A 25,341-nucleotide genomic window follows, 5' to 3' on the forward strand; every position below is an offset into this window, starting at 1 on the left:
GAGTGGGGATTAAGTGTGACCAAATCCTTTTTATAGGGCACTCGCCAGCCGTATGGATCACTTCCAGGCTATCAGAATTCCAAGCTTTTCCAACCTCGGATTTTAGAAAAACCCAACTTGACAGTTTATAGCGCAGAGCAAAATGTATTTCAGCAGTGCAGTGAGGCCTCTAGGATACCAAGCACTGAAAATATAAAGCAAGCGCCAGTTTATGCATGATAAGGTCATTCCAAGCAGTTAAAGTAACGATAGAGTTTGTTAACCAGTTTGTTTGATTAGTTTCTTTATTTTCAGGTTAACCAGTGAGTATAAGAAGTCGACCCCTCTCCTCTCCGAGTGAGTTTAGCATTTTTATCATACAAAAGTACAACCCTTGCTGCCATAAAGGTTTCTAGCGTTAGAGTCTAAGCGAGGGAGTCGGAACTTTTCGTAGACATTCTGGTTTTAAGCTGCTACTAGACCTCTATGAGCAAGACAAAAAAATACAAAAAAAATAATGATAAAAAAGTAGATATCGAAAACAGCATGTACCGACAACTTAGTAATCTAGCCCTAAGTATGCCCCAAGTGTGCCTAGCTAGATTACCAACTGGCCCAGATTTCACCGCTGGTTTTCTTAAATTATATCAATCCACACAACTCAATATTATCACACATTAAAACATCACAGTGACACTGCCAGCCAGTTGGTCCCTGCAGCAGTCCCCCGAAAAACCGAGCGTTATTACGCCTCCAAACGGTATCCTGAACGGGAACGGCCCTTCACTGGCCTCATCCTCACACCTACAGGCGGCCATTTCACCAAAAATCACAACCGTCTGATGACGTCACGTGACAGTGTAATGACGTTACGTGATAGTGTAATCAAGTCACGTGACAGTGTAATGAAATCACGTGACAGTGTAACGAAGTCACGTGATAATGTAATGAAGTCACGTGATAGTTGTGTGACGTCACGTGGTTCTGGCGTGACATCGCAGGGTAATTTGGCAAAGTCACATGGGGTGTGTAAAAGAACCGCGTCGGCTCCAAGTTACACCCAGTTCCACAGTTACACTCACCCACCACAGACAGCCCGTAAACAGGCTTACAAATCATCTAACAGCAACAGGTACAGTTACACTGGCAAACATCAACCATTTCACTGCTAGCAAATATTAACATTTCAACACTAGCAAATGTCATTATCAATCATTTTAACACTAACAATTAATGTCATTATCAATCATTTCAATGCTCATCAACTTAATTGTTGTTTACGGGATTTGTTGTTGACATCCCTTTTTTCAGTGCAAATGTTCGCGGAATGTTCAAGCAATACAGTACCTACACCTCAAAGTTTGGGACTTCTACCACCCCACCCGCAGCCCCTTCTAGGGCTAGGTAAGTGGATCTACCACCCAATCTGTAAAGTGTTATTCCTTTATTAATTGACTAATTAGTTAGTTAGTTTACAATTATCATGTTCTCAAACTTATTGTGCCCTTTATTCCAGGTACTCTGCGGGACACGTAAGGTCGCACAGTTTCAGCGCCAAGGACAGGAAACTGCACGCGGATTCAGGACAACGCGTCTACCACGAACACTAGCACGTGATCATCACGTGTATTGACACGTGATTTCTCACGTGACGTCACAACACGTGATTCATCGGACAGAGGAAGAGAACTGTCAGAACACTCTTAGCTAACCTCAATCAGTGAACTAACTGGGATGTTCGAAAGTTTTACCCTTTATTTTTATACGTGCCTCCTAATCAGCGAATTTAAAGGTTTTTCCCGCCCCAAAAAGACTGTTACGATTAATTTATATATGCTTAATTTGCTCAGCAAATCAAACGTTAAAAGTTTCATTTTTACCGAATGTAAATAGCGTTTAATAATTTATGATCCCATTTTTGCCGCTAATAAAAGCAAAAAATGAGGGGTGTTCAAAATAGGGGACAATCTTGTCCAAACTTTTTATTGGTACGAAGATGTGGTGGAAAAACTGCCGCTCACGTGATTATATATTGTATACAGTCAATGTAAATTATTTCAAATATACGTAATTTATTGTGATGGGTTCCTAGTCGGCTGGCTGCTACCTATCCTGTGTTTTGTGTTCTCGGTTTAAATTATTTTTCCCGGAGTCTCGTTTTCTGCAATATGTTTCAATGTTGGTCCTGTGTGATCATTATCTCAACTTGCTTCTGCTCTTTGGAAGAGGTGGGTTGTCCACTTAATGATACTCTTTTCCGGGATTTTGACTGTTCTTCAAACGTCAAACCTGTTTGATCGATTCATTTAGAATATTGCTAATGTTGATAGAAGGAATCATTTCGTTATTACTTCTAAGATGATGGTCACTCTCTAGCGTTGCTCAAAGAGCCGCGCACATGTATTTGTAACGTGCAACAAGCTCGCCACATTATTACAGGAAATATTCTCGAAGTAGCGCCGTGGTTCCGCATCTAAATTTACTTTTAGATACAATGACTTCTTTTATCTGCCTTAATTTTAGATGAATTGATCTCGAGGGCTGCAAAAGGCCAATCCTCTGTTAGCATTAGCAATGCCAGTGTTAGCAATGTCAGCAACATCGAAGTTATGTTTCAACAAAATTTGTTGGAACTATTACACGGTCAGTTGTGTACGTTTTTATACTTATGTTACACATAGAACAAGTTGTTTCTTTGTTTTCCACGCCGAAGAGTAAAATTACTTTCTATGTTCTAGAATTTAAGAAAGTTCTGTACAGAAATGTGCTAGAATATAAATTAAAGAGCTCATTCGGAGCTCACGATGATGTTCACTCTACACTACTTATTTAATTTTAAACAAGTTCTCTAGATGGCGCGTACTTTGTACTTCGAAGAAATTAATAGACGAGTAATATCCGTCAAGATTTACCAAGTCCCAACTTTGATCAAAATTTCTCCGTTGCCACAGTGTCAGTACTCATGAGTAACAATTGAAACTAAAATACTATGAAGTTAAAAATCAAATGTTAAAGTTTGGAATCGGTTCACCAAAACAAACGTAAAGTATAAATAACAATACAAAAATTACACACATTATCAACCGTACAAATATATTATCTTCAAAATAGAAATTAAATTTACAGAATCAAAACATCCCGTTTGCTTGTATCAAGAGTTGGTATCAGCAAAACAAAAAATAGAAGTGATCTCAGATAAATCATACCTTCAATAGTTCATAGTAACCGGATTGATATAATATATCGCGACATCATTTTGGATCCGGGCATGGATCAATTTATCTCGCTTAAAATCTCTAAGTTTTTCATATTATGTTAACATTTTGGAGAGAAGAACTTTTGATAGCATTTCAACGCCCAGCATCTCGAACTAGTTCAAAATCTCAAATCAAAAGTACTGAATTATGTCACACACACCTTGTGTCGTGACATTACACCAAGACCCAAGTGTCATGACGTCACACCAAATACCATGACGTCACACCAAATACCATGACGTCACAGCAAGTGTCACGACGTCACAGCAAATGTCATGACGTCACACCAAGTGCCACGACGTCACATCTAGTGCCATGACGTCATACCAATAGTCATGACGTCACACCAAATGTCATGACATCACACCAAATGTCATGACGTCACACCAAATGTCATGACGTCACACCAAGTGTCATGACGTCACACCACGTATTCTGACGTCACCCTCCACATTTCGTTGCTTTATATCCTAACAGCAATCTAACAGTAACTACAAGACCCGACTAGAAGAGCTTTTATCCGACAAACCAAATGTCCTCTTTAGGCCCTCTGATAGCTTGTTAGAGTTTGAGCTCAGAGAGCTTCCTCCTTCTGATATAACCAACTTTGAGTCCGTCTGAAATGCGTTCTAGATTTAAAAGTAAGACGTATTCCAGCGATGTGGTTTCAAGAGGATATCATCATCAGAGTAAATATTTGGTTAAAACGCGTATGGCGTAGGAATAAAACAATTACAGAGGATTCATTCCTGACATTCCTCAACTTGGTACTGAATCCTAGTTTTGGATCTGAGGGTCAATACCAACCAAGTAACTTACCTACCTGTTCTTTTACAATCTGATAGAGTTGGGACATACCTGCATATTATTCTTGTAATAACTGTTGTTATGATTTGCTTGCTCGGAACTAGAGCTGGATATCACACTGTCACTTGATATCGACCTGGCGTGTGTACTCTTATCTCCTCCGCTCTGAGGGTTTTGGTATATTCTTTTAATTGTTGGGCGTGCGTTGTAGCATTACGCCAAAAAGTGACAAAAATTATGTCACAAATGTCTCTATTTTTTCATGGCGAAAGTCCAATGACGCATCCCTCTTTGAGTTTCCAGTTTTACAATCTACATTGATTGAAAGATAACCAGAATGTCACCTGAAGGGTTACCATGGCAACACACCAAATAAGCCGAGGAATCTAACCTGTTGATTTGATGATGTGTTCTCCGCTAGGACTTGCATCGCACCGGGGTTACACTCCGATGATTCTTGTCTCCCTATCGTACAGTAACCAGCATCACATCTCTCCTCTCTTCCCTGTTACATATATACGTTTAAACACACAATAATTGGTTGCTGGTGACATGGAGGTGGAACAACGGAGGTAGAGAATGGATCTGACATTTTGCGGTGGATGTCACTCGTTTACCTGCAAATACAGTATATCTCTACGTTTCCCAAACAATAAATCGTTCACACTTGTCAATACCTGGAAAATAAGATATCCTTATTCCCTATTCACCTGGCAGCTGTCCAGTTTGGGCAGTTTAACAGTGTTACTATACACACAGTTAGGCATCTCCACGTTCTGTACAAACTGCATGGGGTCGTGTCCCAGCGAGGAGAGAGCCTGTCGCAGGGCTTCGTTCTCTCCACAGATCTGTAAAGTTATGTGTTGGTTGGCTTGTTAGCTGGCTTGGGTGGGTCTACAGTTAATATTTGGAAATTTACTTTAAACACCAACCCCGAATTTGAAGAAACTGACTAATATTTTTTGGATGATAATTATCTTTAGATGAACATAACAGCCCAGTTTGACGAGATACAATTGTGATTCTTCAGTAAACTTTCAGAAAGTTTCGATACTCTCATCATAATATGTAGCATAGCGAATGATTTCATTCCGTTGCAGCTGTTTTGGAAGAGAACTACACGAATTATAATTCTGATCCAGTTGTCCATCGATTGCTTTTTTATTCGGTCATAACATATTGATTATAGCCGAAAAGAACTTAAGAACTTGACAACATTGCTTAATATTACAATGTTCTAGAACTTTCAAAAACATTTCGAGAGAAGTAGAACTTTTGCTCTTCTAAGCACCTGCTTTCCGTACTGAGGCTTGAATACAACATGCTGTGAGAGCTCAGTCTCACTCACCAGGTGATTCACATTCCTTCTAGAACAAATGTTTCGTCAGAGATGCTATAAAAACTGTAACTATTAGTGACACCAAGATGCTGGTACAGTGTTCTGTGAGCAGTGCTTAACTTATTGACAAGTAGATCATGACGTAGTCTCCAGTAGTTGCAGGAAACATTCATCACTTTTATTATTGTGAGCCATATATCATGTGCTGAGTCTAAAAGGTTGAAAAAAGGCCAACTAATCAGCTTGAAATGGCTACTTAGTAGTTAGGCAATGATTATGAACAGACCAGTTAATTAACAAATTTAACCAGTTATAACCCAACAAACAAATTAATCAGTGTGAAATAAATATGAAATGGGGGTACCTGGGCCAAGAGCCCATGTTCTGAACAGAACAATATATTGAGAAATAAATAACAAGAAATAAGAATAAGAAGTTGTAACGTACACCATGTAGTTTTGCGTCAATGTAGCAGTTTTTCCTGGTGGATTCCTTCAGTTTCTCGTTTAGCTCACCGTCGTGTCTCCTCAGTGCCACTAGTTCTCTCTTCAGTATAAACATCTCTTCTGCTTGCTCAGCTCTACTAACTTGACCCTGGTGGCGGTTTATACAGCTAAAACGATTATTAACCGGTTCAGATATCACAGTTGCAGCTGAGACAGAGTTAAGACTTGAGAACAGCTCAAACTTGAGAAACTGCTGGTTTATATCTAAAAGTTGAAATTGCATTAACTAATTACTTTGATAAGTTTGTCCGCTAAGTGACAAGTTTCGTCCTCTAGTGTTTTGATTCTCTGACAAAGCACACTGTTCTCGAATGTAAGTCGTTTACATTCCTCTAGCTCTAAAGATTCCCGTTCCTTTTCATTTGTCCAGACTTGCTTTAACCTTCTCAGCTGTAATATCACTGTGTTAACTAGTAGTTCGTATATTTTTAGATCAGGTTTACACGTGCAGTTCATTTCGGATAACATGAGTTGTCAGAAAGTAGTAAAATTATGAAAATAACAGGGAGAGATAACTGATAAAGGTGTAAATTGATTTTGTGACTACCTTTTTCTGGTCAAGTTTTATCTGCCTCAATTTTTGTACAAGGTCGTCCTCGGCCCCAACATAGTTTCTGTACACTGTAGTTCGGAAATACTGGTAAAAGTAGATGATTATTTTTAGTTTAATTAATCTCTTTACAGACTCAATTAGTGGGATATTGGGTAACATGGGAAAATATAATAACAATTTCAATCGTCAGAATTACCTATCGGTATTTATAGAAGACTAATATATCAGATGGGTCTACGATGATGAATTAGTTCAGCCGATAACATTCTGCTATTAACCAACTGTGAACTGAATGTAAACCAGAAATGTATAATATGATCAATGCTGGCAGCTTGTTAGTTCGCTATCAGTCGCTATCTAGGCTAACGCGGAAATAAAACGCGCAGTTGTGCGCGCGCTCGTAATGTTGTACTGGAACCCACAGATCTAGTCATTGCTAAACAAAAACGTCATCGCGCGCTACATAAACTTATCAAATACTCTTAAGTTTTGTGCCAACATAGCCATTTTACACATTTTAACGTTTTCAATGGCTACAAGCAAGCATATCACATCAAGCTGCTAGCATGTTTAATTTACCTGTAGCATTCCCTCAATATCCATGTTTATCAGTTTATCTTTACCCTCTTTTAACAGTGCAATACCGACTTGAAATATCACATCGTACGTTTGCTGAAAGCAAATTAGATTTAAAAAGTGTAACTCAATCATCACATAATTATCACATAATTATCACATCATTATGTATTCTGAAAAATTGTGTGTGTTCCACGGAAAGACCAAACACTGTTTTACACTGACTAGCTTAGCTTTGCATTTTGATGATAAAATAAGAATTCTCAATTTAACAGCATTTTGAAACCTCTCATAGAGTCACCTGTACCCTTTACAACCAGAACACACGTAAAATTAATATAAGAAGTTATCTGTAGCATATTGGGATCCAGTAAAAGAGCGTGTTGTTGAAATACGAGGCGAGTATCTCAGGTGACACAACTGATATGTTGATAGATTACAAGAAACAGTAACATGACACTGATTCGTTATCGTCCCATCACACAACAGTTTACTATGTAGATACCATCTCCTTTGATAAATCCTGTGTAAATTCCAATAACTCCTGAGTAAACTGGAAGCGGAGAAATACTTATCACACACAGACTTGGCCATTTCAAGATAAACACACCATTATATAGTGTGAAATTAGATGTTTAGAATATTATAACAATTACTGTATTCTTATCAACTATTATACTCGTTATCTTTTTAACAGCTGGTATCATGTGTTATTATTGATAACAATACGTAACCATACGGTGTGCTATGAATTAAAATATGAAAATAAAAGTGGCAGTAACATTTTTATTGCATACGAAATTTAGTTTTATTTCTCCGAGCTCTTACATCAGATAAGTTTGTTAAGTCTACGAAATTAGCGGAACATTATACATTTGAGGGAAATCGACAGAGTAATTTACTCAGCTTCACCATTAAAGTACATATATTTAATTAAGCGTTGACAGTTGGAACTATTTTAGAGTATATATCTTATTTACCCACTACTTATATCACACGCATAACCCTCTTACTCTAGGAGAAAACTTATTGTAGTAGAGAAACACAGGCTTTATTTCCACAGCGTACGAAGCCAGAACATTGTAACTTCAGGAATGCAGGCTTTATTTCCACAGCGTACGAAGCACAGAACATTGTAACTTCAGGAATGCAGGCTTTATTTCCACAACGTTCGAAGCCAAACATTATAACTTCAGGAATGCAGGCTTTATTTCCACAGCGTACGAAGCCAGAACATTGTAACTTCAGGAATGCAGGCTTTATTTCCACAGCGTACGAAGCCAGAACATTGTAACTTCAGGAATGCAGGCTTTATTTCCACAACGTTCGAAGCCAGAACATTATAACTTCAGGAATGCAGGCTTTATTTCCACAGCATACGAAGCCAGAACATTGTAACTTCAGGAATGCAGGCTTTATTTCCACAACGTACGAAGCCAGAACATTGTAGCTGTAAAGTATGCTACACTGACTGTCAAGTGTCAACGAGAAATGACACTTTCAATGTACTGAACTTGCAATAAACCTTTATTGTGCTGCATGGTTGTTATATATGGATGTTATTCTGAAATTTATTATACTGTTTAGATCGAGAAGGTGAACCACAATGAAACTTGAGTAATTTTAGGTTTTAATTGTATGGGTCACTGCTGAAAGCTGATTGGTTTACCGCTGTCACGTGTCAGATATATGCTTCACCTCCCCACCAGTATCAAGATCTATTGTAAATTTGTTTGTAGTGTATTAAATACGACTATATTATACTATATTTACTATGTTATAGGCGAGAGACAGTAATTATTAACCTGAACTGCTAAAACAGGTTTGGTATAATCATAATGAGGTGTCTGTTAAATGTAAGCACCAGGCATCATATCTTGCTGGGCTAATTGCTTCGTGTCACACACACATACACACACACACACGTCACACACTAACCAATCAAAGAATTTTGTGGAGAATATTTGCACAGTACGACAAGTTTCAACGGCACTATTGAAGTATTGAACTTGTATCTGAGATTTGAATAATGGATATTTCTACTAAAATTTAAGTCAAACATTCCAGATATGAAATTATTCTAAAATTATGTTACTCTTTAATTTCCATCAACAAAACTTTCCAACGTCAGGTAATACATATCGTTGGAAAGTTTTGTTGATGGAAATTAAAGAGGGAGAAAATGTGAGCCATTTTATGTAACATTAGTGGTACAAAACCATCAATTAAACCACTTACCACCGGCCGATTTAAAAAACCTTCATCATTTGGCTTCCTCATAGTTTTGTCGGCACTATACCGAAAAAACCAGCCCCGTTACCGTTACCGTTTTCTCGGAAATTACACGCACACACAGACACACATTATGAGATTATTGTTTAAGATAATACGATATAAAGACTATAACTTATCCGAATATTTCTATGAGATTTAGAACTATTAGGAGCCTAGAGACATTTAATAACATTTCACTGTCCGCATTATCATGTATAATATTATGCAGCGTGTGCTCCGTACCAATCATCTGCACAACATGCTCGCCAGCATGTTATCAGTACATTAATACAGCACATTAAATAAATCACCATCTCGTGATTGGGTCACGTGGTAATTATATCACGTGATCATATTACCAACCCCTTAATTACAAGACTGGAATACCTGCTGCTGATTTCAGTAACTCTTGGTACCTTGAAGAGAGCTGTAGGGCACCAGCTGGTTGGAAATATATCTTTATGTGTTACTTATCATTAAATATACATGTTGGTACGTGATTTTCTAGATCCCTACTCGCTGTGACGTCAAACGAGCAGTGAGAGATTGTATAAATATGGCACACTACTATCAAAGAGTCGAGAGAGAGAGAGAGAGAGGAGTTAAACAGTTAAACTGACCAGGTAATATGGAGTTACCGAGTAATATGGAGTTTAATGAGTTTTTAGAGACAAAAAGAGAGAGAGGCAATATTTCCCCACTATAATCAAGTAATAAGGCACTTTAATTAGTTTGGTAGTGCGCCTGTGCGCTGTTTCACTAAATCAAACAAAGATTTACAGGACCACAGTTTCCAAAGTTCATTAACCACTGTGAAAGTTATTAAATTACAGGGACTGTTCTCTGTACAACCGTAACCTGGTGACTTGTTACAACTGTAACCTGGTGACTTGTTACAACTGTAACCTGGTGACTTGTTACAACTGTAACCTGGTGACTTGTTACAACCGTAACCTGGTGACTTGTTACAACTGTAACCTGGTGACTTGTTACAACTGTAACCTGGTGACTTGTTACAACTGTAACCTGGTGACTTGTTACAACTGTAACCTGGTGACTTGTTACAACTGTAACCTGGTGACTTGTTACAACTGTAACCTGTTGACTTGTTACAGTGTTACACCCGTAACCTGGTGACTTGTTACAACCGTAACCTGGTGACTTGTTACACCCGTAATCTGGTGACTTGTTACACCCGTAATCTGGTGACTTGTTACACCCGTAATCTGGTGACTTGTTACAGTGTTACAACTGTAACCTGGTGACTTGTTACAACCGTAACCTGGTGACTTGTTACACCCGTAACCTGGTGACTTGTTACAGTGTTACAACTGTAACCTGATGACTTGTTACAACTGTAACCTGGTGACTTGTCACACCCTAAGTAAAGGTGATTTGTCACTATCAATCAAGTCTATTATAAAACAGACAGTAAAAATAAGGCACTAACCTCCCAGAGGAAGATATCCATGATCCTGAACACGGCGTTAAGAGGAAGAACAGTAGCGAACATGGTGAGGAACCACTGTGAAGCGTAAGTAGTAGGGTGGAACCCCTGTGCTTTGAAGTGGAGGTGGAGCTCTGGTATCTGCTCCTGGGGTGAAAATTATGGGTTAATAAGTGTAGCTCTGGTATCTGCTCCTGGGGTGGGAATTATGGGTTAATAAGTGGAGCTCTGGTATCTGCTCCTGGGGTGGGAATTATGGGTTAATAAGTGTAGCTCTGGTATCTGCTCCTGGGGTGGGAATTATGGGTTAATAAGTGTAGCTCTGGTATCTGCTCCTGGGGTGTGAATTATGGGTTAATAAGTGTAGCTCTGGTATCTGCTCCTGGGGTTGGAATTATGGGTTAATAAGTGGAGCTCTGGTATCTGCTCCTGGGGTGGGAATTATGGGTTAATAAGTGGAGCTCTGGTATCTGCTCCTGGGGTGGGAATTATGGGTTAATAAGTGGAGCTCTGGTATCTGCTCCTGGGGTGGGAATTATGGGTTAATAAGTGTAGCTCTGGTATCTGTTCCTGGGGTGGGAATTATGGGTTAATAAGTGTAGCTCTGGTATCTGTTCCTGGGGTGGGAATTATGGGTTAAAATAAGTGGAGCTCTGGTATCTGTTCCTGGGGTGGGAATTATGGGTTAATAAGTAGAGCTCTGGTATCTGCTCCTGGGGTGGGAATTATGGGTTAATAAGTGGAGCTCTGGTATCTGCTCCTGGGGTAGGAATTATGGGTTAATAAGTGGAGCTCTGGTATCTGCTCCTGGGGTGGGAATTATGGGTTAATAAGTGTAGCTCTGGTATCTGCTCCTGGGGTGGGAATTATGGGTTAAAATAAGTGGAGCTCTGGTATCTGTTCCTGGGGTGGGAATTATGGGTTAATAAGTGGAGCTCTGGTATCTGCTCCTGGGGTGGGAATTATGGGTTAATAAGTGGAGCTCTGGTATCTGCTCCTGGGGTGGGAATTATGGGTTAAAATAAGTGGAGCTCTGGTATCTGTTCCTGGGGTGGGAATTATGGGTTAATTAGTGGAGCTCTGGTATCTGCTCCTGGGGTGGGAATTATGGGTTAATAAGTGGAGCTCTGGTATCTGCTCCTGGGGTGGGAATTATGGGTTAAAATAAGTGGAGCTCTGGTATCTGCTCCTGGGGTGGGAATTATGGGTTAAAATAAGTGGAGCTCTGGTATCTGTTCCTGGGGTGGGAATTATGGGTTAAAATAAGTGGAGCTCTGGTATCCGCTCCTGGGGTGGGAATTATGGGTTAAAATAAGTGGAGCTCTGGTATCCGTTCCTGGGGTGGGAATTATGGGTTAATAAGTGGAGCTCTGGTATCTGCTCCTGGGGTGGGAATTATGGGTTAATAAGTGGAGCTCTGGTATCTGCTCCTGGGGTGGGAATTATGGGTTAATAAGTGGAGCTCTGGTTTCTGTTCCTGGGGTGGGAATTATGGGTTAATAAGTAGAGCTCTGGTATCTGCTCCTGGGGTGGGAATTATGGGTTAATAAGTGTAGCTCTGGTATCTGCTCCTGGGGTGGGAATTATGGGTTAATAAGTGGAGCTCTGGTATCTGCTCCTGGGGTGGGAATTATGGGTTAATAAGTGGAGCTCTGGTATCTGCTCCTGGGGTGGGAATTATGGGTTAATAAGTGTAGCTCTGGTATCTGCTCCTGGGGTGGGAATTATGGGTTAATAAGTGGAGCTCTGGTATCTGCTCCTGGGGTGGGAATTATGGGTTAATAAGTGGAGCTCTGGTATCTGCTCCTGGGGTGGGAATTATGGGTTAATAAGTGTAGCTCTGGTATCTGTTCCTGGGGTGGGAATTATGGGTTAATAAGTGTAGCTCTGGTATCTGTTCCTGGGGTGGGAATTATGGGTTAAAATAAGTGGAGCTCTGGTATCTGTTCCTGGGGTGGGAATTATGGGTTAATAAGTGGAGCTCTGGTATCTGCTCCTGGGGTGGGAATTATGGGTTAATAAGTGGAGCTCTGGTATCTGCTCCTGGGGTAGGAATTATGGGTTAATAAGTGGAGCTCTGGTATCTGCTCCTGGGGTGGGAATTATGGGTTAATAAGTGTAGCTCTGGTATCTGCTCCTGGGGTGGGAATTATGGGTTAAAATAAGTGGAGCTCTGGTATCTGTTCCTGGGGTGGGAATTATGGGTTAATAAGTGGAGCTCTGGTATCTGCTCCTGGGGTGGGAATTATGGGTTAATAAGTGGAGCTCTGGTATCTGCTCCTGGGGTGGGAATTATGGGTTAAAATAAGTGGAGCTCTGGTATCTGTTCCTGGGGTGGGAATTATGGGTTAATTAGTGGAGCTCTGGTATCTGCTCCTGGGGTGGGAATTATGGGTTAATAAGTGGAGCTCTGGTATCTGCTCCTGGGGTGGGAATTATGGGTTAAAATAAGTGGAGCTCTGGTATCTGCTCCTGGGGTGGGAATTATGGGTTAAAATAAGTGGAGCTCTGGTATCTGTTCCTGGGGTGGGAATTATGGGTTAAAATAAGTGGAGCTCTGGTATCCGCTCCTGGGGTGGGAATTATGGGTTAAAATAAGTGGAGCTCTGGTATCCGTTCCTGGGGTGGGAATTATGGGTTAATAAGTGGAGCTCTGGTATCTGCTCCTGGGGTGGGAATTATGGGTTAATAAGTGGAGCTCTGGTATCTGCTCCTGGGGTGGGAATTATGGGTTAATAAGTGGAGCTCTGGTATCTGTTCCTGGGGTGCAGGTGGGAATTATGGGTTAATAAGTAGAGCTCTGGTATCTGCTCCTGGGGTGGGAATTATGGGTTAATAAGTGTAGCTCTGGTATCTGCTCCTGGGGTGGGAATTATGGGTTAATAAGTGGAGCTCTGGTATCTGCTCCTGGGGTGGGAATTATGGGTTAATAAGTGGAGCTCTGGTATCTGCTCCTGGGGTGGGAATTATGGGTTAATAAGTGTAGCTCTGGTATCTGCTCCTGGGGTGTGAATTATGGGTTAATAAGTGTAGCTCTGGTATCTGCTCCTGGGGTTGGAATTATGGGTTAATAAGTGGAGCTCTGGTATCTGCTCCTGGGGTGGGAATTATGGGTTAATAAGTGGAGCTCTGGTATCTGTTCCTGGGGTGGGAATTATGGGTTAATAAGTGTAGCTCTGGTATCTGCTCCTGGGGTGGGAATTATGGGTTAATAAGTGGAGCTCTGGTATCTGCTCCTGGGGTGGGAATTATGGGTTAATAAGTGGAGCTCTGGTATCTGCTCCTGGGGTGGGAATTATGGGTTAATAAGTGGAGCTCTGGTATCTGCTCCTGGGGTGGGAATTATGGGTTAATAAGTGTAGCTCTGGTATCTGCTCCTGGGGTGGGAATTATGGGTTAAAATAAGTGGAGCTCTGGTATCTGTTCCTGGGGGTTAATAATTGATTCGCACGAAAACGCGGTGCAATTGAGTTGTTTAAACACACAAGTTTACTACCCTATTTTTCTAGGTTCATATCACCCTTATTTTCGGAATATTCAGTCTGACAAGGTAGCCTCCCCAGTATGTGAAGCAATCAGTGGATCAGAGATACCAAGACAACCTCAGCTGTTGTGTATGTGTGTGTGGATCAAGGCAATGGTTAGCGCTAGGCTACCATGTGATATTTTTGAGCAGCAAGAAGAAGCTAGCTCCACATTGCGTACTAATCTATTCTGTGTACAGAGGTCACTAATGTTCCGTCACAGACACAAATTAAAGGAAGTCCAGGTATCCCATACCAAGGAAATATTAGTGAGGTTATACATGTGAAAATAGTAGCGATTATAAAATCCAGGAGCTTTGGAAGATAGTGGAGTATACAATTATAATAGTAGTGATTATAATCCAGGAGCTTTGGGGCGTAACAATCTGAGCGGACCTATTATAATAATAGCACTACATTGTACTACAAGGGTGTGGGAAGGGAGGGTAGATACTACTAGAAGATGATCTACTGTATACTTGTTAAATTGGTGGTTCAGGGAACATTCTCCATTAATATTCATAAATAAGTAAGAAAGTAAGTGGTCACCATACAATAGTTTATGCTAATAGTAAACAGCATAAATTGTACCTAAGTAGTAAGTATTGAGTTGCACAATTGTAGAGTAGCGAAACAGCTGCTTGCAATGGAGAGTAAGAGATAAGATAACATTATACATTCAACTAAGTTAAAACTTGGTATAATATAATTTAGTGTATATTAGCACTATAGTGTTACATAGTGTCACTATTATAGTGTCACATATCAGTTGAGATCCTTGTTGAAAACATCGTTCAACAATTCATCTAAGAAGTGGTACTTACGCTATCTTCGTATTTGCACAGGATTTGGAAAAGCTTGTGTAATTTAATTTCTACACGATAGCAATGTCCAAAGTACTGTAGCAATATATGAACCGATGAACGGTCCACTTATAGAAAAAGTGCATAAAATAACACTTCACTTATTTTTCTTAAAACGGACAGTAACACTTGGCAACAACAAACACGCGGACTAAAAATTCTCAGATTTTTATGAAAAGCATTCTCCACACACACACACACACACACACACACTCTAGACTATCTATTAAACTGTAGTGTTGAGAGTAAATAATTAGCACGTTTAAACCAGTGTGTAGTACACACACTTTACTGACACTACACACTTTACACACACTACACACACTTTACTAACACTACACACTTTACTAACACTACAGTTACACACACTTTACACACACTATCCTAACACTCTTTCTCTCCGACCAGGAAACTCTAATTAAACATACTTTTATTTGACGCTAGTTAAACAGCAAGCAAGTATCCTCCACTATTTGCCATTACTCTAGTGTTATCAAATATTTCAGCTAATTTTTCACAGCACAGACAAGACACATGATTCTTTAAAAAAAATTCGAGGCTTATGACAAATTTAAACACATTTATAATGACAAATTTTGGCAATAATTTTGAGCGGTTTCAAAAGGGAGTTTCGGGGGCCAGCGATCGGTTTTAATGGTTTCCAGAGAAAGTCCTTGACCCAAAAAATAAATTGGGGTCTTTCAGCACATTTGTCAGAAAACGGCATATTTGCAGTGCTTATCAACAACACACAGTGTCTACTCAATATAATATAAATGTGCGTGTTGTGTGTACTCGTGTTTTACTAGTGTACATTTCCAGCGTCAGTCAACACCTTGTGTATAAACACTACAGTGTTAGGTTCAGTATATACAGGCATCTCTTAAGGTGTGTGTACTGATGTGTATCAGACTGGACAGTATTTACCTGTGCTGTTCGGTAGTTTGTAATTATAGAAGAAAAACATATACAAGAGTTATCAGTTCATTATAAAATAATCTCAGATTTATATTCTTATATCTTTATAAATAGGAAAATATTTATAAAATAGAGAAAGTGTATAAAAACCTGTATAAGCTCGCTGAGTATGTACAGATTAACACTAAGTTCCTTCATGCTAGGTTTAAAGAATTCTCTCATTCTGTAGCTCTCCATCAACTCTACCAGCACACAGAACGCCTCCTCCTCCGGCATCTGAAACATTTCATATGTTATATGTGCGTAAAATTAAACTGGTATTTGAGAGATCGTCAATATTACACAAGTTTCAACTAATATAACGTGAAAACTTTTTAAAGAGTTCAGGGGCTGATCTTATCTTCCATTCCGATCTTATCTATTATTCCTGCATAACATACCTGACATACCTAATGTAACAATAGTTTGGTAACCGTGATGAGCATTGGGTACCTCATGCAATACAGTATTACTAACACCCTAACCAGAAATTTGCACTTGTAAAACAAACATCTCACATAAAGATGTTATTATACGTCTTCACATTGAATGGCATTTAAACGAGTTTAACAGTGTGTCAGCTTGTAAGTTGCACAACTAAAACACAGTTGATATAAAGTTCTATATAAGGCAAACTATTCCGAAGCACCTTTATTGCAGGTTTAAATACCTCATAAAGCCCTTGTCTCTCTATATTCCAGCTGTAATATGGTTAGAATCATTTAGTGAATAGTTTGCATTCCTTCTGCCCAACCCCTTACCCCAGTGCGTCGAAATCATTCAGATGCAATCATTACAGAACCACCAATATTAGCACTACCACGCAACCATTAAACAGCAAGGCCACCTCCACAGTGTAGCATTCTAAATTACTGTAAGATTTCGACATTTCAGGCGCATATTTGGGGATCTTGATTTGATTATGACAAATTTAATCAGTAATCATGGCCTGGTTTTAATCAGGTGCTGAAACTGAGCGTGACGCCGTGACAGCTCAGTCCTACGAATAAGGTGGTAAAATAAGTGGACTGGTTCACTTGCAGACAAATCAGAAGGGAGAATTTAAGTGGGTGTACCGTGTATGGTTCAGATAGATTTTTTGGACGGTGAATTGGAGTGGGTGAATGGTCGAAAGATCTGTACATGCTAGAATATAACATCACATTGTCTTGTGACTGTTCAATATTCATTATTAGGAAGGGCTGACCAGCAGCCCAGGAAAAATTGCTAGAGCTCTCTAATGAAAGATCGCAATAGCGGGATATTGGGATTAGTTTTCAACTAGCAATAACCACGTCTCGGTTGGACCTCATTGACTATGGTAATGCCACTGCGCAAAGCTAAGGTTAGAGGAGAAAACTTCTAATATAAATGTACATTTTATGATATTTCCTTGTGTTTCAAATTGAAGGATCCAAAATCTTTACATGATACCAAAAGTGTTGCCTTTTTGCCCTGAGAAACACGTTGTTTTACAATTAAGTTACTGAAAATTGCTTCCGACTTAATTACTTAAATTAACCGCTTACGCGAGGAAACACACAATATTGCGTAGATCCTTACTTTTACATGTGGCAGACTTTCCGCTGATGCGGTATTTTAAGGGTGTGGTATAAAGGTATTTGTAGAATGTGACATGTGTCATGCACGATGTTAGATATCTGATAAAATTAATAACCAACACTTTAAAATACATTATCGTCAGTTTTAAGTAGGTTTCTTAGCATAAGAAGTATTTATAAAGGAGTAGTAGCTGAATATCATCACTAATATCACAAGTGCATGTAACCCAACACTCTATCACAAAACTCACATACACGTACAGCACTCAACATTTCACTGTATTCAACCTTCCAACACCACGTGGGAGCAGCACGTGCCAGCAAAAATACAGTACATGTATTCTGTGATTGGTAGCTGCGGCTAATACTGCAAACTGATTAGCTGTGAAAAGTCACGTGGAGGACTGTAGTGACGACTAACATTATAGAGGCTGTTTCCTTAGATTACAGTAAAGACTTGATGAGGCGGCTCTAGTGTCTAGTTAGAGACCCTAACAATAACTAATATAGGTTCTAAGAGGTTATGTTATAATAAGATGTAATATAACTGATCCAGGATTGGAGAGGAGGACTGAGGAGGAGGAGGACTGAAGAGGAGGAAGACTGAAGAGGAGGAAGACTGAGGAGGAGGAGGACTGAGTAGAAGGAGAACTGAGGAGGAGGAGGACTGAGGAGGAGGAGGACTGAGGAGGATTAGGACTGAAGAGGAGGAGGACTGAGGAGAAGGAGGACTAATTAACCGATTAAAAGATATAAGTAGTTACACGTACCTGTAGTAGCAGTATTCCAACAATGAAAGGTGAACCCTGGCAATACCCAACCTCTCTGTCATGCAACGAATACGCCTGAAACAACATTTATATATTATACAATCATTATTATGATAATATATTATGTAAGTACAAATTTTGAAGCTTATTGTCGTATTTAATTTGTTTCATTTGAAGGCCTCATCATTAACCGTCTTTATAAAGTAAAGGGCTCCTTTATAAAATATAACGGAGTGTAGTTCGTGCACGTAAATTATTGAAGGTTTAACCAATATTTGGAGGTAATTTTAACAACACAAATATCACCGGTAGTCTTTGATCATCTGATTGTGTATCTATCCAGTATCTAAAACAACACGAGCCCGTGTATACACACGTTTAGTACGTGTTTATACGTTATAGGACCAAACACTAACTCACTAAGATATTGAGTTGCAATGTGCTATAAATTAACAGTGGGGGAGGGGGGGGGGGGGGGGTTTGGAAAGCTGTGGCTTCTGTTAAAATAAGGTGAAAGCTGTGTCTAATCAGCACATACCTTGATGACGTTAAAAAGAGCTTCTTGTCCCTGTTCTTTAAAGAACTTGTGTTCTGGGTATGTTCTGCAGATATCTCTTCTTATCAGCTTCTCACATGGGGACGTTTGCTGAAACAGTTTTAGGTTATATTATAGGTTAAAGGTTATAGTAATTAAATTTACTTTACTTTGAAGAACATTTGTATTGTTCCTGATTAGACTCGATGATGACGATGTTATAATAAAGTTACGACATTCGACGTCATTTCTAAATACTCAAATTTAAACAACTCAGATAATTTGTTAAACAGTTGAACTAAAACTTATGCGTAAAGCCACGGTACCTAGTTGTAAACCTAATTTGGGCATCGCAAAAACTGGAACAAAATTCAATCAAGATATCCAATCAGTCTGGTATATGTGAGGTAAATGTAGGTAATGGTATACTATTGGGAGTGTACCATTTTAATGGGTTATAATATGGAGCTAATATTGCTTTTGTGTTGACAAAAGTTGTTTCATTAATTAATGGACCCAGACGTGCGGTTCATGTAAAGTATACCTTTATAATTATATATATTACACCTTTATTACACCTTTATTACTTTGTTTTAATGGTATTTTCGTGGATTTAAAACTTTGTCCGGAGAGATTTTCTGAATATTTTCAGTAGAATCATGTAGAATTTCGTGTATTAGTGGTTGTAACAGGGCGCACTGTAGACAACTGACCTTTAACCTGCGATTTCTTAGAGTGTATTATATAATATTATATAATACACTCTGTATAATATCATATATAAAATGTGTATAAATATAGTATTATACATTATTTATTTGAGGTAAAATAACAAATGGATAAATTTTGTCATTTTTTACTCAGGAGACGCCTTGCGACACAATCAATCTCTAACACCAAGAGGCCGGAAATCGGAATCACAGGGCAATTTAGAAATTCATGTTAATTAACTATATTGTAATTAGTTCAACTATCAAGTTGGTTAATTGCCAGATTTACAAGCGAACAAACAAACCTCAATAAGTTCAGGGTATCTGAGTCTGAGATGAGATTTGTTTGAGTCGTTTGCCAGGACCATCCAAATCAGGGCTCTCAGATCGTTTGGTACACCTCGGTACACTAACTTCTCTACCTGAGACTTCTGCTTCTTCCTCGAGTTACTGTCCCATCTGGAGTGTTACAAATATTAAGGCTAAGTTAGAATTACAGGCAGAACAGTGTGCAGTTACATGCTTTTTATCCTTTGATTTACAGTTTTTATGATTGATTAGTTCTGGCTGTCATAAAATTAAGCGGTTTTAATGTCATGGAATAAGGCGCTGATTATTGAGTATTGAGTATTCAATGTTCAGTAATAATTTTTAAACTGAGGTATTATATGAGGAAAATGTTATGCTTTAGCAAATTAAGTATGATCAGAATAGTGTGATTTAGCATTTAAATGTAATTTAGGGCATAACGTAGCTGGACACAGTAGTATTTCCAAACGGAATGTCACGTTTGTTGCCCCCTTCCTAATGGTTCTCTAGACCACGTGTTCCCTGCCAATCTCTAAGTAAGTAACTATAAAAATGCAGCTTGTAAATTTTTAAATCTATTACACACCAGCTCCAGTTAATTCACCGCAGGAAGCATGCTTAGTGAACCGCAGCAAATCCTGCAAAACTGCAAAGTAGCTGGAAACTGCTTTTAACGTGGACGGCTAAATCAGAAGCACCATTTGGGTGTGGAATCGCATAATATACCGCATAATATCGCATAATATTCTATGAATTTTCTGAATTGATATGACTTCACAATAAAAATCAGAAAAGATGTGGGTCCGCGAAATGTTTTGCACAACCAAATGATGCCTCTGTGCTGATTTAAAAGCTTTGCAAAGCCGTTATCTTACGGGTAACCAGTGTTTTTGTACGAATCTCTGTCTGGGGACAAACTGAAAGATAGGTCTTCTGCTATACGATGTAGTTTTAAAAATGTAATAATTTGTTTAGGTATGTATCCAAGCTGTTTAGTGTTCAGATACATAGCACTGCACTACTTGTCTAAATTTCATCGAAAGAGTTGGAAAATTAAACGCATGTAAACATGTCTCCTGTTTAACAGGAGGTAGTTAAAGGCGAACATTTCATTTAATTATTTAAATTATGGACAAAACAGAATAGATTTAATTATCATTAACATATATATATATAACATGATATAATGATGATATATAAAGATGATGATGATAACTAAATTAAGTTCAGCTCTCATAGGACATTAGACAATAATAAACTTGATATATAATACACTAATACTTTACTCAATAGATGATCAAGCATTACATTAAAATTGAATACTGAGTTTAAGGGAAAATCGGTAGTTTGAGAAATTTGTGCAGTTTATATATTACAAAGTATTATTTACTATTGGAAAGTTCATAATATTAACCACGGCCCGGGACACACGCTGTTGAGGAAACTGACAAATATAAACAAACTATTTCCTTACTCCGTTAGTTTAATGTGCTAAATATTTAACACTGGTGTACACTGTACATAAGCACGTACAGTGTCGTACACAACTTCCTTGTGTTACTGCACCTGAACAACCACCGCCCCGCCCCCCCCCCCCCCCCCCCCCCCTTAGCGCACATGCTGGCACACAAGCCGTACTCATGGTAACCAGGTAACCATGGTAACAAGCCGTAATCCCGTTACAAGATCACTCTTTCCCACGATGTCTTGTGTACACTTTGACAGAGTAGATCGTGGTTGGGGTGTCTGACTTTAAATGGAGAGGATTTTATTTGTATTGTTAATCGGTAAGTCAAACCAAAATGGGAGGCTGTTTCGACTTTTTAATTCTGCTTGTTATTAGGACTTAGGAGGTCTGCACCGTTCCGTCCAAGGAAGATCGGCAAACAGTTTGTCGGTTTGAAATTATGTTAGTCGCGAGCAGTCAGATATAATAAATAATAAAATACGATATTTCGAAATGCTGTTGAGTCACGAGAAGCAGCTGTCTGGATATGAACAGCTTACTGTTTATGTCTATATAAGGTAATAATAATGCTTGGTATAACCAAACATAACACTGAGTAGACCACAGCTCTGCAAACTGGATTATCGTCAGCTCGAAAGTCAAAAATCGGTACCTATCGTCACACAACAATCAGGTGATATTGTATTTATAAATCCAAGTATTCGGGAGGAGATCTCACATTCGATCGAACAGTTGTTAACCATGTTGTGCTTTTCAACTCTTCTCGCTATACTCGGACTACTCCTCGCTGCAGATTCATCTGTCGACGAGCCTGGACAAAGACTGGTAGAAAGACGCTACAGGGGATTAAAGTTCGGAGCAACAAACCAGGACTACGTTCTATTTAAGCCAAGAATGGAACCAGTCCAGGAATCTTACTCGGTGTGCGGGTGGGTAAAGAAGATACAGTCTAGTGATTCAAATTGGAGGTGCTGGTTTGCTTACGGAACATCTAGTGATGTCAATGAGATCATCTCAGCAGATATCAGATATTTCCTCACGTTGAGCACCTATGTACATATGAGTAGTAAAGTAACTGACCAGCTAGGAACATGGATACATGTCTGCCTTACGTGGAGTCTCACTACTAGAGCAGCTAGTGTGTACTATGATGGGTTACTTATAGGATCAAGCACAACTCCCTCTGGTAGAAAGCTTGGTCTAGACGGGTATGTTGTACTGGGCAATGAATTTGATACATATGGGGGAGGATTTAATAATGCCAATGCTTTTGGTGGGGAACTGTTCAAGGTGAACATGTTTGACAAAGAACTGAGTGCAGCTAAAGTGAAAGAAATGGCGGACGGAGGTCTCTGTTCAGGAGTAGAAGAGAAATATGGACGAAGTAGGTATCTGAAATGGGAAGACATGCTTCTTGAGGAGAAATCAGGAGATGTCACTGAGATCGACGTTGGCTGCACCCCTGAACCAAAAGAGAAAGATGAAGTGGTAGAAACCAACAGTACAGAGGACTGTGAATGTGAGCAGGGGAACGGAACAACATTCAGCCGCTGGGACCTGCTACGAGGAGAGAAGTTCTTCAACAAGACGGTCTCCGTGGAGTTGGTTAAAGAAATGAAACAGGCCTGGGACGTTCTTGGTAAGCTGAAAACTGTTCGATGTATATTTTAGTTTTACTTCATTAAATAATTTGATTCATTGACACTGAAATATTGATATTCAAACTTATATTTGATAATTTGTATCCCTCCCGATACATCATACAATGGAAACGTTTATGAACTTATAATCCGCAGGAGATTTTGAAGGTGCAACAGTGACGGAACGGTTTATATCTCACTTCAAGTTCTTTGACGACGAGAAAACTTGCAAATAATTGTACAGTTCAGTGCACTCGTATAAATATGGGTGTCGAGATACGGTGTATGTCGAGATACAGTGATGGAATACTATCAATGTTACCAGGACATTATCTGTAAAACTTGGAATATGAACAAATTATTTATTATTTCAAGTTCTTTATTAATGAATTTACTGTTAACTAGTAATTATTTTCTTAGCTTTTTTCCTTAAACGAAATTAAGGGATTAAGGTAACCAACGTTTTGTGATGTTTTTAAATAAAAATGAATATGATTATAATTCTAAATATTGTCAGCTTGTTTTATTAACACTGTAGTTTTAATTGTTTGATCGACTTTGTAGAGAGTTACGGCAGAAGTTAATTTAGTTTTAAATGTTCGATGAACTTTTAAAATGTATGGATTTAACATGTAAAAAAGTTATACAATTCAAGAAGCCGAATAGGGGTAGTCTTTCAGATATTGTCCAGTTTCAATTATACAAAATCTTCAGAACTACAAAGTATATAAGTCTCCACCCTTAAAATAGCATCCTTATAAAAGTACAGTGGTCACTGTTATGTGGTCACTGTTATGTGGTCACTGTTATGTGGTCACTGTTATGTGGTCACTGTTATGTGGTCACTGTTATGTGGTCACTGTTATGTGGTCACTGTTATGTGGTCACTGTTATGTGATCACTGTTATGTGGTCACTGTTATCTGTAATCTGGTCCCTCACTTTGCTGTGCACCCACTCGCCCACCCATGACCCACCCACCCAAGTTACCTCTTCATGATTTCCAGCCATGACACTGCTAGTTCCTCAGCCTCTGCCTCCTCATTCCTCAAGCTACCCTCACTATCCTCCCTGTTGAAGGTTCTGCACTTGGTGTCAGCCTCTAACTGCCTGAAAACGTTTCAAAATGTTAACAAAATTAACATTTCAAAATTTCAACAAAGTACAAAATCGATATTTCAATATTTCAACATTTCAATATCATATTTATAATACTACAACACTATCAACATTATTTTATACGAGCGTTTTAAGTACAGAGTATCAACACTATATTTATCTCACACTTATTTTACTTCGGAGTATTCCAACAGCCACATTGTTACACAAGTGTAACTAGCCAATTACAGGAAGCCGAAGGATTTAATTAGGCCAGTGACGGTTAAGGTAGTGTGTACCATACTTTCTTCGCCCGAGACTTCGCTGCAATGGACAGCTCCTCATTTAACCCTCACACACGATTTCTCGAATATTCGGCTGAGTAGACCGGGGGGCTGCATAGACCACTCAGGATCTTTAGCTGAATGTCGACGACACTCACCCACGACTAGGCAGGCAGTGGGTTTCGAACTCGCAATCTCACGATTACAAATCCGATGATTAACCAACTACGCTACCTGGCCGAATAAATTTGCAAATTAAATTCTTTTAAACTATCGATCGACTGTTTTCATCAGCATAAATTTAATAATTATTGTTTGATTTTGGGTCTTGAAACCTAAGCAGATTAGATGGCAGATTAAATATATATCTAAGCAGATACTTTGCATCTCTTTACAAAATTTACAGACTATTACACTAATTTTTCTTTCCCAACAATATCCAATCCATCAGGCCTTGTTTTGACACGTCATAGTTCTCAAACAGTAAGCAGGCCTTGTTTTGACACGTGACATCTATAAAAGTATTAGAAATATCAAAAGTATTGTAACATGCGATTCAACTAAAAGTACAGTAAACACTCCGATTTACTGTGCCTCGGTTTACTCTTTTACTGACCATTTTCTATCCCCGAAATTGTGCTAATGTGGACATTGGACAATGAAAACCCCGACTTACCGCGACTATCTCTTTTCCCAAAACTCCGCGGTAAATCGGGGTTTTACTGTATTGGGTAAAGTAACAAATCATTACAGACAAGCTGTGATGCATCTGATCCCGAAGTATGTAGATATATTATATATTATGATATATAATATATTATATTATATATTATATTATATATTATATGTGTACTTTTAACTCAACATAGAGTTTTAAAAGGTTA

The 25,341-nt window shown here is 38.9% G+C and overlaps 4 protein-coding genes and 1 non-coding gene across 16 annotated transcripts in view; 3 read left to right on the forward strand and 2 right to left on the reverse strand.

The window, feature by feature from the left end:
• LOC134820596 (dual specificity protein phosphatase CDC14A-like) overlaps nt 1-2,106 on the forward strand; it is a 30,181-nt gene extending 28,075 nt beyond the window's left edge. For 3 of the 6 annotated variants that reach the window (XR_010160906.1, XM_063831082.1, XM_063831083.1), the window contains 3 exons: nt 295-336; nt 1,291-1,383; nt 1,496-2,106. Coding sequence is in view for 4 of the 6 variants with exons in the window: in XM_063831082.1 (XP_063687152.1) it covers nt 295-336; nt 1,291-1,383; nt 1,496-1,589 (229 nt within the window). In the remaining 2 variants the exon portion in view is untranslated. Of the gene's footprint in view, nt 1-294; nt 337-670; nt 1,112-1,290; nt 1,384-1,495 lie in introns of those variants that run through there. The other 3 variants (XM_063831080.1, XM_063831081.1, XM_063831084.1) reach the window with 2 other exon arrangements.
• The window catches only part of LOC134820602 (proteasomal ATPase-associated factor 1-like), an 83,324-nt gene that overhangs the window by 14,458 nt on the left and 43,525 nt on the right, over nt 1-25,341 (forward strand). The gene's annotated exons all lie outside the window — the stretch shown is intronic.
• Nucleotides 2,968-25,341, reverse strand: part of LOC134820598 (EVI5-like protein) — a 43,505-nt gene continuing 21,131 nt past the window's right edge. For 3 of the 6 annotated variants that reach the window (XM_063831086.1, XM_063831091.1, XM_063831088.1), the window contains 14 exons: nt 24,066-24,185; nt 19,965-20,118; nt 18,953-19,060; nt 18,415-18,489; nt 16,194-16,319; nt 10,742-10,885; nt 7,021-7,113; nt 6,436-6,525; nt 6,123-6,278; nt 5,830-5,976; nt 4,754-4,891; nt 4,435-4,548; nt 4,095-4,208; nt 2,968-3,853 (listed from right to left, as the gene is read on the reverse strand). In XM_063831086.1, the coding sequence (XP_063687156.1) occupies nt 3,728-3,853; nt 4,095-4,208; nt 4,435-4,548; nt 4,754-4,891; nt 5,830-5,976; nt 6,123-6,278; nt 6,436-6,525; nt 7,021-7,113; nt 10,742-10,885; nt 16,194-16,319; nt 18,415-18,489; nt 18,953-19,060; nt 19,965-20,118; nt 24,066-24,185 (1,705 nt within the window). In that variant the 3' untranslated portion in view covers nt 2,968-3,727. Of the gene's footprint in view, nt 3,866-4,094; nt 4,209-4,434; nt 4,549-4,753; nt 4,892-5,829; nt 5,977-6,122; nt 6,279-6,435; nt 6,526-7,020; nt 7,114-10,741; nt 10,886-16,193; nt 16,320-18,414; nt 18,490-18,952; nt 19,061-19,964; nt 20,119-24,065; nt 24,186-25,341 lie in introns of all 6 variants that reach the window. The other 3 variants (XM_063831085.1, XM_063831090.1, XM_063831087.1) reach the window with 2 other exon arrangements.
• On the reverse strand, nt 17,284-17,424 carry LOC134821483 (U4 spliceosomal RNA). The gene has a single exon (XR_010161020.1). It is a non-coding gene; the product is annotated as a U4 spliceosomal RNA (small nuclear RNA).
• LOC134820606 (serum amyloid P-component-like) lies at nt 22,159-23,399 on the forward strand. The gene is made up of 2 exons (XM_063831098.1): nt 22,159-23,075; nt 23,233-23,399. The coding sequence occupies exons 1-2, from the start codon at nt 22,178-22,180 to the stop codon at nt 23,310-23,312; spliced, it is 978 nt and encodes a 325-aa protein (XP_063687168.1). The 5' UTR covers nt 22,159-22,177; the 3' UTR covers nt 23,313-23,399.

Source organism: Bolinopsis microptera, chromosome 9 (genome assembly GCF_026151205.1).
Source record: "Bolinopsis microptera isolate Bmic1 chromosome 9, MBARI_Bmic_1.0, whole genome shotgun sequence".
Classification (NCBI taxonomy): Eukaryota; Metazoa; Ctenophora; class Tentaculata; order Lobata; family Bolinopsidae; genus Bolinopsis; species Bolinopsis microptera.